This window comes from Lichenostomus cassidix, chromosome 4 (genome assembly GCF_008360975.1).
Source record: "Lichenostomus cassidix isolate B80296 chromosome 4, HeHo_3.0, whole genome shotgun sequence".
Lineage (NCBI taxonomy): Eukaryota > Metazoa > Chordata > Aves > Passeriformes > Meliphagidae > Lichenostomus > Lichenostomus cassidix.
Window position 1 is genome coordinate 71,132,575 of NC_139484.1, and position 14,886 is coordinate 71,147,460.

At 37.7% G+C, this 14,886-nt stretch overlaps 1 protein-coding gene across 3 annotated transcripts in view; it reads left to right on the forward strand.

Annotated features, from left to right (window-relative positions):
* The window catches only part of CPEB2 (cytoplasmic polyadenylation element binding protein 2), a 54,022-nt gene that overhangs the window by 36,141 nt on the left and 2,995 nt on the right, over window positions 1-14,886 (forward strand). For 2 of the 3 annotated variants that reach the window (XM_085059838.1, XM_085059839.1), the window contains 4 exons: window positions 6,905-7,023; window positions 7,316-7,430; window positions 9,294-9,475; window positions 13,919-14,886. The exon at window positions 13,919-14,886 is cut by the window's right edge and continues 2,995 nt beyond it. In XM_085059838.1, coding sequence (XP_084915964.1) covers window positions 6,905-7,023; window positions 7,316-7,430; window positions 9,294-9,475; window positions 13,919-14,146 — 644 coding nt within the window. In that variant the 3' untranslated portion in view covers window positions 14,147-14,886. Of the gene's footprint in view, window positions 1-1,091; window positions 4,482-6,904; window positions 7,024-7,315; window positions 7,431-9,293; window positions 9,476-13,918 lie in introns of those variants that run through there. The other variant, XM_085059840.1, reaches the window with a different exon arrangement.

The window sequence follows — 14,886 nt, forward strand, 5'->3', positions numbered from 1 at the left end:
ACAAACAAAGAGACCTTGGCTTTTTTGATTGTCAGCCCAACACGCAAAGCTACTGTCAAGTTAAATTTGATTATCTTAGAGTGCATCTCTCTTCATAAATTACCAAGAGAAATTCCCAAGGAACTCTTTGAAGAAGATGCATCTCAGAGAGTCTGTGATGAATATATAGAAGACAGAAGATGTAATATATTCTCACCTGAAAGGAATGGATTCTGGCATTTGTTTCCAAGGAGATAGTCCTGTCTCAGCATCTGAACATCTTAAGGATGTATTTCCAGACTTTCTTATTTGATAAAGCTTTTTGATATAGTTGGGTTATTTATAATTACCACAGTTGCAAACAGAGCCTCTTTAAGGCAGAGAATGGAAATAGGAGAACTTCATTGTGTTGATCTAATTAATTCAGGAAACATTTGCGACCTAAGTGCTAAGTTGACTTCTCATGATTAACTAATCCTTATTTGAAATTTAATAGCATTTACTGTTCTTCGATCTTAACACTTTATCCTGATTTTCAGTTTGCGGCATTATTCAGTATTTTTTGTATGCAGCCTAACACATTTAAAATACAGTGTAGATTTCTCTTTGTAAGTACTCTGGTAACATACATCTGCTGACTGTTGCTATATATATCTGTTGTATATGTTGTATATGTTGTATATATCTGTTTTTTTCGATACAATGCATATGACCCATGATTAGTTTGTAGAAGAATTTCTTAAAAAATTGTCACTCATTAGACAAGATGTATACAAATATTAAGATGTCTGAAATGACTAAGGATAGGCAAAAAAAAGCTTTGAGATTAATCAGTAATTACCAGTTGAGAAATGTATACTATATTAGCTCAGGGAATTAATGTTTTTCATTATTTTCAATCTCCTTTTTCTAAATTGTCAGTCTGCATGAAATCAATTCAGTGTCTATATTTTTCTTTGTTCAGTCTCATTAGAGATTTGCCATAGTATTGCTTTCCAAAGACATCACAGAATTGTGCCATTCTGGACTGATTCATGTGAGACTTCTCTGTGGTGAGGAGATGGCAGCCTGTTCTTGGTTGGGTTTTTTTTTTGTGTTGTTCACTTTTCCAGGCTGTGCTTCCTTCCAGGCTCTCTGCTTACAGAAGGTCCTGAGGGAAGGCCAAGTTCATAATAAGTGTTTCTTTGCTGAAAGAAATTCAAAAAGTGTCTTGATCCATGAAGGCTGGCTGCCTCTTGAGAAACACCAACTGCTTTTCTTAACTAATTACATTTTGTGTTGGTTCACCACAAAATTAGACCCGAACATAACAGGAATTTTTACAACTTCATACTGATCTTACAAGGAAGCTCTGTTCCGGAAAAAACCTCTCTTGAGCTCAAAGTACAAAGTCTATAACAGTGATCTGCCAACTGTAATGTAGAATTCCTTCCTTTCTGACTTGCCACTGTTTATCATAACTCTTGTTATTACGTAGTTGGCAAATACACTTATTTATGAAACAATACACATGTCTAAAGTAACTTGCTGGGTTGAGGACTCCTCCTTGTGATAATGAAGCTCTCAAATAAATGGTGTTATGAGGATATGGAAATACAAAAAATGCCTTTCAAAATGTGTTCGAGTGTTTGTGTCCTCTGTACTATTTATAATGTCTCAGAGGATAATCTGATTTAAACAGAATAGTGTCCCCAGGCTTTTCTAATTGGTTGTTTCTGCTGCCTTGTATCACAACAGTTGGGCAGTAGCTTCTTTTTTCAGGATTCCCAATTGCTAACTCAGAGCTGACTGAAAAACCTGGGTTGGAGATGTTCTGCTTCTAGTTTAAGAAGCAAAACCCCAGGTCCATACAAGTTCTGTTGAACTTGTTACCAGCTAATTTGATCACTCTGGGTAGGATCAAATTCTGGATTCAGGCAAGTAACTGTAGGTGTCTTCATGGGTGATTAGTGTCTAAGCTTCCTTTAATCAAGGTGATTCTGGCCAGTGCAAGCAGTGACGTATAGAGGGCAGTTCAGGTCACTGTGACACAAGCACATTGAGCTTGATTCATTTACCCAGACTAAAGATATCTAAAAGATTACCTGGGTGGGTCTCACCAATGTAGTGCAGCACCATGTTTTTTCAGTTTTGTGTGTTTTGGAGTTAATTCTCCATCAAAGACAACTGAATGAAAAACTGAAAGATGTGTTATAAGGATTTCATTAATGTGGTGATGAGATCTCTTTTTAAGGGGGAATGGAAACGTGTCCTTCACAAATTTGAACATCATCATATGTAGACCTGTTGTCTGTATTAACCTGCAGTTTGGATTGATTATTTCTGATTCAGGTTAAAGTGCAGCATTCTCTGGGTGAGAAATGCACTGAGGCCATTTAGTGTCCTCTGTGGAGAGTCTGTCAGGACAGTAGAGGAGCCAGCCCCGACACAAAAGATCATTGCAGTGACTGGCGTGTCACTGCATGGGCAGTGCCATGCTGGCTTGCACTGATATTCTTGACTCCTCCTCTAAGCCTCTAGTGACAGGAATTAGCTGGAGGTTGATAGAACTTAAAGCTGCTGTCTGATTTCTACACAGAATATGCATAATGAGAAGCATCCTTTCTCCTTCTAGTAAACTTCCATATTACTGTGAAATAAAGTTTTATTTTTTTTCCTTGCTCAGAAAATAATGTTTGCATGAATCTAGTGTAGAATGCTTTGCTTTGGATTTGTTCTTTATATAATGAATACCAAAAAATGAAAGTGTTTAATTTGGTAGGACTCCTTAAACAGCTAGGCCTTTCAAACTTAACTGATGGGCTTTCTGTTTCCAGTGCTTATGACTATATTAAAAAAAAAATATAATTTCTTGGTCTTGTTTTATTAAGAGAGGTATCAGCTCATAACTCTAACCAGTGCAATGTCTTTAGAAAACAGGAACTGTAGCTCTAAAGCAAGTTACCTTGAACTCTGAATATGAGTATTATCACAGTCACCTACACTGATTGCCTTTGAAAATAGGAGTATTTGTAATAGTTTCAGTGTTATACAGAGGAATTCATTCAAATGATAAACACTAACAGGGGTTACCTGAACCTTGACTCCCAAAGAAAGTATAAATTGTGGTAGAGGTGCGCATGAACAACAGATTTTTATAAAACTCTTTCATCTAATACTTCACACCTAGTGAAATAGGTATAAAACATACAGCTTTTGTTTCTTGGTGTGTAATACCCGAACATGTCCTGTTACTGTTGGTGTTCATGATCCAAAGCCATGCAGCAGCCTCTCTCAAAGGAACTATTAGAGTAGCTTTGCTTTTTCATTGTAAACAGGCTTGTATTGCTATTGGGTGTGAAGCTGTTCAAGTTAAATGGCTAATGTGTTACCCAAAAAAAAAGCCAAACTAGGGAGTTAAGCTGTCTTGCAGTACAGTAGAACACATCATACTCTTCACCCTAACTCCCCCACGTTTCACTGTGACATGTACTTTCTATCATGTGTGCTAATTGTAGTTCACAAAAAGAGTAGTTAAGCACTTCTTAATCATATTTATGCATGTGGCTTCCACCACTGCACGGGCTTTGCAGACATGAAACATCTACAACAGTTCATGAGTTATGGATGTTGCGGTGAAAAAAACCCAATAAAAGCATGTATTGAGAAAGCAGAAACGGGTAAAAGTAACATTTGTACCATGCAGTTGTTGGCATGGGGTAGCTGTAGTAACAAGAACAGCCCTAATCTGTGATGTCTAAATGAAATACTGAAGAGTGTAATTTTTCTTTGAAAGCACTTTCTAGCTAATGTATGTAGGCTGGTTGCCTGCATAACTGATATTCTTTGGAGAAGTCTGTGGCTAATGTCTAATTGATCTGTGCCAGGAAATGTGCCCTGGTCCAGAGCAAGTGATGGAAAGTAGTTTGTATGCTGATTGTGCAAGTCTAGGTTCTCTGGAAGGGATTGTCTGTTTCTGTATATGGCTATGAAATCACTAAGGTTGAAAAAGACCTCTAAGATCCTCAAGTCCAACAATTAATGTAACCCTGCCAGGTCTACCACTAAACCATGTGCTTAAACACCACATCCACATGTATTTCGAACACTCCCAGCAACAGTAATTCCATCGCTTCCCTGGGCAGCCTGTTCCAGTGTTTGTCTACTCTTTTCAGTGAAGAAATTTTTCACAATGCCCAGTCTAAACTTCCCCTGGCACAACTTCAAGGTGTTTCCTCTTGTCCTGTTCCTTACCTGGAAGAAAATTTCCCCTGCCTCGCTACAGTCTCCTTTCAGGCAGTTGTAGAGAGCTTTAAGGTCTCCCCTGAGCTTCCTTTTCTCCAGGTTAAATACCTCTAGCTGTTCCTTAATAGAACTTGTTCTCCAGACCCTTCCCCAGCTCCATTGCCCTTCTCTGGACATGCTCCAGCACATCAGTGTCTTTCTTGCAGTGGGGCCAAAACCTAAACACAGATTTGAGGTGTGGCCTCAACCGTGTCCAGTACAGAAGGACAGTCACTGCCTTGGGCAGTGACCTATTACTAGGGCAGTAACCTATTACTGACACAGGCCAGGTGCCATTGGCCTTCTCAGCCATCTGGGCACAGCTGGCTCATGTTCAGTCACTGGCAAACAGCACTCCCAGTTCCTTTTCTGATGGCAGCTTTCCAGCCGCTCTGCCCCTACCCTGTAGTACTGCCTGGGGTTGTTGTGTCCCAAGTGCAGGACCCAGCACCTGGCCTTGTGAACCTCATATTGTTGACTTTGGCCCATAGGTCCAGCCTGTATGTGGGGACCTGAGAAAATAATATTCTCAGGCCAGTTTTCTTAAACAAAATAACTGCTTATTTTCTTCCAGGCTAGACTTAGGGAGCAAGATAAATTGCACTGTAAATCACTGAATGTCTAGAGCTGTGGAGCAAAACTACAGACAGCCCAGTTTGATGGTACAGGCCCTCAGTTATGTCTTCAGAGGGGGAGTAGTGCAGCTGAGTTTATGACACAAGGATTTCTGAGGCTTTTAATTAAGTGGGATAAACATGAGTACATGGTTTCCAGATGAGGTTGAGGAGGCAGAATTAACATATAGTTTTGCTATTGCTTTCCTTACCATGTCAGGTGTAGTAGTATGAAGTGACCCTGAGATTAGCTCAGTTGGTTAGAGCACAGTGCTAACAACAACCCAAGTTGTGGATTCTCTCCCTGTATCAGCCATTCACTTAAGAGATGGACTCAGTGATCTTTGTGTGTCCTATCCAACTCAGAGTATCTTTCTGTGAAATCTGCAGTAATCCTTACCACTCTTCATTGAGTTCTTGTACTTAGAATCTTCTACCTTTGTACAAGCTGCTGCAGTTAAGCATATTAATAGCTGCAGACACCGAGGTGGTAGATTATATGGAGGCAGTTACCATCAGTAAGCTAAATGGCAGGAGCTATATGGCAGTACCTTTGACTTGCATTAGGGTAAGAGCTGATGAAAAATCAGTATTTGGAGCATCTTAGTTTGCATGTCTGATTCCTTAGATGGTATCATGTGCAATTAACCCTCCCTTTGATTAATCAAGTTTTTGCACTCCCATCATTCTTGCACTGAGCTCTCCATTCAAACTGGAATGTGTGTCCTTGGCCAAGTAAGGACAGTGACATAGAGCTTATCTCACTCGTGCCAGTCTGCACATGCCCTCATTCACTGAGTTTTGCACATGGGTAATATGTGCATTTTAAATTCTATGATAAATAATGCCCATTAAAACAGATTTTGGATCTAAATTATTACTGATCAAGCTCAAGTTAAACAGGTCATCATTAAAAAAAATATTGTTCAGCAGTGAAGAATGGACTTTACAAGGAAATGCTTCAGCCCAAGCCCAAAGATTCCTTATGACATATTTGTTAAGAAACGAAATAAGATTTACATAAAAATAAACGATGCACAAAATCTTGTCATGTGTCCCTTTTATATAGCTGTGATGGGACTGTGGTATGAGGGTAAGAAATAAGGTACAAGTTATTAGCCCAAGTTATATAGACCTCACAGCTTTTTCTTTAAATCCTATTTTTGTTCCCACGTGTCTAAAATCCATTGTGCATTTGTTTCTCAAATCTTACTTTATTAATGCACTGATTCTTTAATGGTCTTCGAGATAACACGCTACCACCTTTACCTTGGTGACCACCTACAGTGTCTGTTTGCAATGAGAAATGGCTGGTGGTTAACTAGCTTCTCTCAGAAATACAGCAACATTTCCAGAAGGCTTAGTAATGTACCCATGTCAACTTTTCCCAAGACCTCTAGAGCAGCTGCTTCAGCATTTACTTCTTCATCAAAGTAATAAAACATAACTTTGTGTGAAAAGTTCAAACTTAGTGGTAATCTCAGAAAGAAATGTGATTTGCAGTCCCTTTAAAGTTTGTTTTAGTATACAACCATAGTTGTGCTGTTGCATTATTTGTAAAGCAACAAATTCAGTGTATTTCATACTATAACTGTGAAAGTAATGTGTCAGGTTCGTTGCTTCTCTGACTTTTTGCTTTTATGTAGCATTAAATAAGCATTTTAATTCCTGTTTTTGCAGTGTTTGAAAGATTTGCTGGGTCACTTATGTAATAAAATACTTTGATCTAATCTCTAGAATAGAGATTAGTCCTTTGTGCCAAGTCGGATTTTCATTGTATAATGTCCATTGCAGCTAATGAATGATGTTTAGCCTAGACTTCCAGTTCATGACAGAGCAGACATGTTTACTCTTATTTGGTTATTAGTCTCTTCTGACAGTTATTTTTACAGATGGAAGTTCTGTTAATCATGGCAATGTAGTATGTGTTAAAGATTACTAATATGAAAGAAGTGGTTTGACTTTTGTATGGAAAAGTGACTGGCAAAGGTGATTATGTAAAATAGAGATGAGAGAAAATGTATCAATTGGTTTGGGTTTTTCCCCAGGTTACGCATTCCTCCTGTTCCAAGAAGAGAGTTCTGTTCAGGCCCTGATTGACGCCTGCATTGAAGAAGATGGAAAGCTCTATCTGTGTGTTTCCAGCCCTACTATCAAGGACAAGCCAGTAAGTACTCAGTCGATGGCCTGCAGGCTGTAGCTGCCATCTGTCTAAAGCAGCATTGGAAATTAGGAAGATGAAAAAAATCAAAAGCAAATTACTGTTGGCAGAGCTCAACATCTGGAACACTTGGATTATTTTAAAATTGTAGTATTTTGAATTAGTAGGATTAAAACAAAGCACCTAAACATGCTAAGCTAATGATGTTATGACTGACAATTTATATAGGCTGATGAACATACTTCCACATTGTAGTGAAACTTAAAGTAGGATACTATTTTCCTTCCCAATTTAATAGGTTCAGATCCGTCCCTGGAATCTAAGTGATAGTGACTTCGTGATGGATGGTTCGCAGCCACTTGATCCTCGGAAAACAATTTTTGTTGGAGGAGTCCCTAGACCACTGAGAGCTGGTAAGTAGAATCTGTGGCAATTTTTAAAAGTAAGAAACTACTAGAAATAATTTGTACAATGCATAATTTTTCATAGTTATGTATGGATAGTTATATACATATAAAAATTGAACAGTCTCGGTAGTTTCAACCACAGTACAATATTAACATTAAATCAAATTCTTAAATTTCTCTGCCGTCTGACTTTGGGCATAAATTCCAGTTCATTGTTGAGATTTACTGGAAACTGTTACTTCTTTATAGCTGTCGAAAATATTTTGATCAAATTAGCAAAACTGTAGTGTAAACTATGTCAAAAAAGGCATAAAACAAAGAGTTTGGTTTTAAAATAATGCTATGGGAACATCTCTGCCCTGCTCCGTGACTATGGTGCAGTATTTGTACCTGCTTGTCATTGTGCATTAGCTGCTGTTCTGTGCTGTCATGTTACACACACAAACACAGGTGATGGAGTACTTGAACAAGTAGGCATAGAGGAAAAAGGAAGAAATTCAGAGAGCTAGCACAGTCTGTATGACACAAAGTTATATGACATTGCAGGACTCTTTCTAGACTCTTGCCAGAGGCGTGAACAAAAAAGTAAATGTTTCTGTAGCTGTGGAATGGTTGATCTATAACCAGGACAGTCTGCATTTTGAGATTGGCTGCAGTAGCCTTTTACAACGTTTTAGGTGACTTTCTAGTAAGTAGGTTGCAGTAAATGTTGGAAGTAGAAGTATAACATACAGTGGTTCAAATACCCTTTTTTATTAGAAGGACTTTGGACTTCATTAGTCTTTGATAGTTTGTAATGAATTTTATTCTTAGAGAAAGGTGAGCTTTTATATGAAAGATGTTAAGAAAACCGAGAAGCAATAGTGCAAATTTGGGATACAAAGGATCTTAAATTTTTCTATCTTGGACCTGCAATGCTCAAGCTTTTTTGTTATTTTACTTTTAAGACTCCACTTTTGACTGTAATGCAACCTCTGTAAATGAGCGTAAACACAGCATGTTCCAACTGCAGATTAATTTTTCTTTAAATTCAGTCCAAAGCTCCATATTACTGTGCTGAATGTCTGTGATAAATTTAATGGATTCATTCTTATGCTCAGCTCGCAAATGCCCTGTATATGTGAAAATGAAACTTTTATGGCATTGTGAAATAAGAATAATGACTTTACAAAAGCAGTAAAACTTAAGGAGACTCTTCAAAGAGCTATTGAACATCAAGGACTGCTGACACCTCCATATCCTAATACAGAGGATACTAATTCTGAGAAAAACAGTGTTTTCCACCCCAATGAATTGCAACTGAATTCAGTATAATCTGGCAGTCAGAGGACTGCCAAGGTAACTTGATCTGTAAAATTTGAAATTTTTGTTTCTCTGAACTTCAGTATCTCTGGTAAGTGTAGCACTGTAGAGATAATCAAACTCTGTGTGGCTGATGAAAAGGTGCTAACTACATCTTTAAATTCAAGTAGGGCGTAGAACATTAAGACAGACAGAGGACATGTACCAGGGAATGTGTGGCATGTGGATCTATCTTACACCACTTACATTCCAATGCCTGCCCAAAAACACTTTTGCTGTAATCCCCTGAAGAAAAATGACCTGGAATTCCATTTCCAGGTTATCAAGAACTTACAATTCCATTGTTCCTTGGATGTATGTACCCACAGTGTGAAAGATCTGTCTGCTGAGTATTTAATAGTTTATTTAATATTATTTCTTTAATATTTTTTAATCCTGTTATTACTGTTCCATTAGCTGTTGCAATATTAACAATTAAAATTAACTTTTATGGTATTTTTAGACATGAGCGCACTAAGTTTGTACTGTAAGAACAGTTTAAATAAACACTGTTTTGTTTCTTAATAGTGGAATTGGCTATGATCATGGACCGTCTCTATGGTGGAGTTTGTTACGCAGGAATTGACACTGACCCTGAGCTGAAATACCCAAAAGGTGCTGGACGTGTTGCTTTTTCCAATCAGCAGAGTTACATTGCTGCCATCAGTGCTCGGTTTGTTCAACTTCAGCATGGCGATATTGATAAACGAGTAAGTTACACAGAAATTTTAAAAAGGAGTTACACCCTGCAAAGAAACTTCTCAGAGTGTGATAGCATTGCATGTGATTGGCTTTCAAGCCAGCTTTTACATTTTTTTTAGCATCCCCATAACTCCAGTGCTTTCAGGAGTGTGCCGTGAGTGCTCCCAAACAAACAACATGTTTCCACAGAGCAGCAGTTTGTTCCTTTGACATATGTTGGACCATATGTTCTTCCTATTCTGGAGTTCCTGGTTTTGTTGTGTATGGGCAAAGGGCTTGAAAATCTCTTTCTCTCCCATGTTCTAATGAAACCAAATACTGTGATAATTCCTCTGTCATTCATAAGAAACTCTAGTATTCATTGGCTTCAGATTAGCTTGATATTTATAGCTGCCCTTAATTTCATAATTGTCAGTGCTCCAAAAGTTGGTCAGGCTCAACACTTGAAACACAAAATGCCTTATTTTTTCTGTTTGAGAGTCTTCTTAGTACTTACCAATGCATATTTCTACATGTTTGCTACAGATGCTATTCCTAGCAAATGTGAAACTAGCTTATATTAAGAAGACTAGTGAACTTCATAACTCCTAATTAGAAGTACAAGAGTAGCAAATAAAACTGGCATCTAAATTATGTCAGTTTTAAGGGTCACTAGTTTTGATGTCAAGAGCTGCAGAGATAGTCTGGCATTAATAGGTGTTCTTAAAAAAATGGTCTTATGGGAAGAAGGGTTGAGTAAGTAAAGTAGTTCAAGGTCCAGTCTCCTCCACAGATCAAAGACACAGGAAAAAGAAAGTAGTACATTTAACAGAAGTCTGCTCTAGGGAGGCAGCACTTGCTTCTCTCCTTTCAAAAAGGCAGAGTGATACAAATGTGGTCCTTCCCAGAGGACGAGTGGGTGTGGATGTGGGTAGTGATCTAGGCTTCACATTAAGATGTATTGGCTACCTTTTGGTCATGGGATTGCTCTCCTTGTGACTTGCAGCTGTCATTGACTTATAACTCTACATTTTGGATAGTTTTGTAAAGAAAAAATGGCCTTGACACTGTGACTGTATTAAGGGAAATAAAATTGTTAATCATCTTGCATTTGAGTATTTGGAAAAAATGGGAATAAGGACCAGAATTCAGAATTTCTTCTAAAGAAATGCTAGATGGGTAATTTAGCTTCAGAATTGGGTATTATTTAGCGTGTTTCAGGAACTGTCTAAAGGGCATTTGTCTGTGAAGTCACCTGACTTGAAAATTGAGATGTGGACAGTTGGATCCCATCCAAATTATGTCTTGGTCTTCCTCTTCCCATGGGAGTAGTGTGTCCTTGGCAGTAGAGAGGTATATGGTAGACTGGCAATGCCATCTTGTAAGAGAAGGAGGGCATGAACCTGACTTAGGCTGCACTTCCACATACATCGTTTTGCTGGTTTGTGGTTTTTTTGATAGGTCACCAGAGATCTTTAGGGCTCTTTGGATGCCAGGCTGGCATCTGAAATGGCAGTGCTTGCTGTTTGCAGAGAAAAGGATGTAGGTTTTTTACATGTGATGTAACACTGCAGTTCTTAAGGGGGGATGGACTGCAGGCTTCGTGGAGCTTGGACAGGGGGACACAAAATCTATCCTGAATACTAGATCTGAGAACCACAGCATTTGACTTATATCCACTGAGACATATTTTATAAAAACAATACTCAATGATTTCTTCAATCACAAGTTACCAAAAAAAAAGACAAAAAAAAACATCAAAAAAACCCAAATACCAAAACAAGCTAAAAAACCGCCACCAACTATAGTTAGTTTCTGGAGATAGCTGTTCCTGGGTTGGAGAAGTTGAGGGGGAAAGGGCAGGAAGATCCAGGTTTTATCTTTAAATATCTGAATTCTTAACGTTTCTTTTTAGATATAATTTATATTCTTTCTTTAGTGTTGCTTTTCTAACACTTGAAAATTATTTTTTTGACTCAAGTGTTCTCTTAAATTTGGAATTTCCGCATTTGTATTAGCATCCTTATTTTTTCTTATTTTAAAAAATGTGTGCTACTCCTGAGGTGTTTCACTGGCAAAATACAGAAATGCAAAATCTTAACTATTTTAATAAATTTGTCTTTAAGTCCCATGATGGGGAGGGTATATGAACTTCTTTGTTTATCTGAGAGGGGGGTTATTCTATTGTTTTTAAATCATCTTCTTTAATTAAACAATAAGGTCAATCCTTATTTTTATAATTACATACATTTATTACCACCATTTATTACAAGTTATTTGCATTACTGAGGAGTCATAGAGAAGAGCATCACTTTAGGGAACACCTTGACTCTTAGCTTAAAGTATGAAAAAGGCTATTTTCAGAAAAAGGTTTTTATCTCCATGCAGTTTTTGCACTAATGCCTTTGCAGGCTCTGAAAATATTCTGAAATCACTATTACTGCTGATTTATAGATGAGCAAGCAGTTTGTATAAATCTGTAAACCACTGGTTTTGTAAATGAGGAAGGTAGTCCTACTTTGGGTACTGCCTTCACCCAAGGTGTTTTGTGTATGTTGGCCAGGAAGGTAGTACAGTATAGATTTCACTCAAGTCCTAGAGGCAGAGGCTGTTCTACCCTTTACCTCAGCATAGCCTTTCTATACCTGTTATATCCAGTTTCTGTAGGTCTGCTGTCCTTTCACATTCTTTTCATAACCAGTTTTGTCTGTGTAAAAGTAGTTTTTCATTGCAAAATTTTGCTTTTCACCTATTTATCCTTCTGAACTTCAGATCAAAGTATTTTGAGCAGTTTTTGCACATACCTTTTCCTACATTAATTGGAAATCTTAGTGTCACAGTCACTTGGCAAACATTGTCTGTGTTCCTAACTTTTCCCTTTACTAAGTTCTCTGTAGCTTCTCTCCACTTCTTTTGATGTGTAGATATATTTAGTTTCTCTAACAGATGTTTTTCTTCAGCAAAGTACTCCTCGTCCTTTTTTATCATATATGAAAGCTCAGCTCCAAACATTTCTTTGGAGTTTGAACTCCAAATAATTCCTTAAAGTATTGTTAACTTTCATATGCCATCAGCCTGCATTCACTTCATGTCATATTTCCATTCCCCAAAGTGTTTCTCTGATATTTTCGAAATCATCTTCATACCGATCTTGGTGCATTAGTGCACTGAAGCTTGAAATATATGCTGCTTCATGCTTTCAGTAATTCTGAGCCACAGACACAGTTACTGCATAAGGTACCTGTTTATTGGAAAGTTTGAGTGTAATTAGTGATAAGACAGGTCACTGTAGTGAAATAAGAAGTAGATCTCCTACTGAATGTAGATTACTGGAAGACGCATACCCTGTTTGACATTTCTGGGATGGTCTCTGCTTCTGTTGCTAAGAACATGAAGACTATTCAGCTGAAAAACTTCAGGGTGGGGAGCTATATGTGTAAATTTTTTTCTGAGATACACTGAAAAAAAAGTAGTATTTTAAAGATCTTCATAATTCAGACAAATCCTGTCTGAGTGTAGAACATGCAGGCAATGTCTATGTAGCAATCTTCTTAGGTATTAGTATCTAAGGGAAAAATCTCTTGCAGCAGTGAGGAAAATGTGGAAGACAACAATACATTCCTTAATGATCGAGTCAACTCATTTTGTGTTTTATTATGAAGTCCTCTTCCTGTCTGATTGCAGTCTGTAGCAGTTCAGTTATGCAAAGACATAATGCATATTTACCACTGGACTCCTGCCACTTTTCCATTCTGGCAGTCAGATGAGTTTGGGAGAGAGAAGCTGTGTAAGACAGGTGTTTGTAGCTGTCTGTAGACTTGCAGAATGGTCTTTAAAAAAATATTTTCAGAAATGCATTGAATACAAATTCCTGTACGGCTCAAAGGCACAAAAAGAGAAAGTAATAGATTACCAAAGTGGTAGATCCAAATTTGACCATATTATAAAAATTGAGTGAACAATTGAGTGAATTTACAGTGAACAGCACTGCTAAAAGATCTGCATTACAGCATTCAGAAAGTACTTCTAATTTGCACACAGATGTAGTACATGCAGAGACACTTGTATTTTTTTAAAAATTCTACATTATAGGGTTACAGTCTCATATGTTATTTTTTTGCTAAACAGTATAGAATTGGATGTCATGTTGAAGTCCAGTTGGGAGACCTTTGAGTGGTTTGGTTTTCTTCTACACATGCATCCATAATATCACTTGCAAAGAACACTCTCCCAGAATAAATTAGGGGAAGTTTCTGATGTGGCTGTTTATCACACACACAGTGTACACTTCTGAAGATCTGCCTTAAAGTGTCCTGCTGTACAGATGGGTCTGTAGATGGTAAATGGTAACAGTTAATAACTGATCAGTTATGCAAAGGCACTAATGTGACTGATTTCAGACTTCAGGGGGATTTTTGGGGTTCTTTTTTAAACAGTTATTAACTGGAATTGTTCCTGTTTCACTCCAACAGGTGGAGGTAAAGCCATACGTGTTGGATGACCAGATGTGTGACGAGTGCCAGGGTGCGCGGTGCGGTGGGAAGTTTGCTCCTTTCTTTTGTGCCAATGTCACTTGCCTGCAGTATTACTGTGAGTTTTGTTGGGCAAATATCCACTCTCGTGCAGGACGTGAATTCCATAAGCCATTGGTAAAGGAGGGGGCTGACCGCCCGCGTCAGATCCACTTCCGCTGGAATTAAACATGGTGAACCAGCATCTGCATAAGGAGAGAAGGGTGCATGTGGCTTACTGTGTTTGAAGATACTGACATGCAGAAGAAATAAGTGCATTCTTCTGCTTTTCACCCCAGCTATCAATACATGCATCTTTATCAGCAGCCAAAACACTACAAGCCTCTTGTTTTTCACCAAAACCCTACATCTCAGGCTTACTAATTTTTGTGATATTTTCATGTTAAAATAAAATGTTTTTTTGTATTTTCTCCAAGTTATTTTTATATGTAAAGTTAAAACTAGATATGAGAATGTTTTTGCGTAGGGGCACACAGTCTGCTGCTATATTTAGTGGGTGAAGCGTGCACTTATTTCTAAACATGGGTTTTTAACTTCAAGATCTGCCCCAGTAATTTACCAAAGGTAGCAAAATAGTGAAGATGGAATATGTCTGCTACAAAAAGCTTATTTTTATTGTTGTTGCTATTTTCAGTGTATACATAAACTAAAAATTAGGGTTGATTTTTTGCTCTCCATTTTGACTTGCAAGAAATAATACCTCAAGATAATCTGATTTATTAGCTATTTTTAAACATTTTTAATCACAAGCTGTATTAGCTTTGCTGCTATATAGGTGTTATGTGTAATGCCACCTATTAATACGGGATTGAAACGTTTAAGACACACTGCATTACAGATTAAATGCAGGCAGCACAATATGGCCTAAACTGCCATAGTTTTAGAATGTGAAAAAATTGCATGTTTAC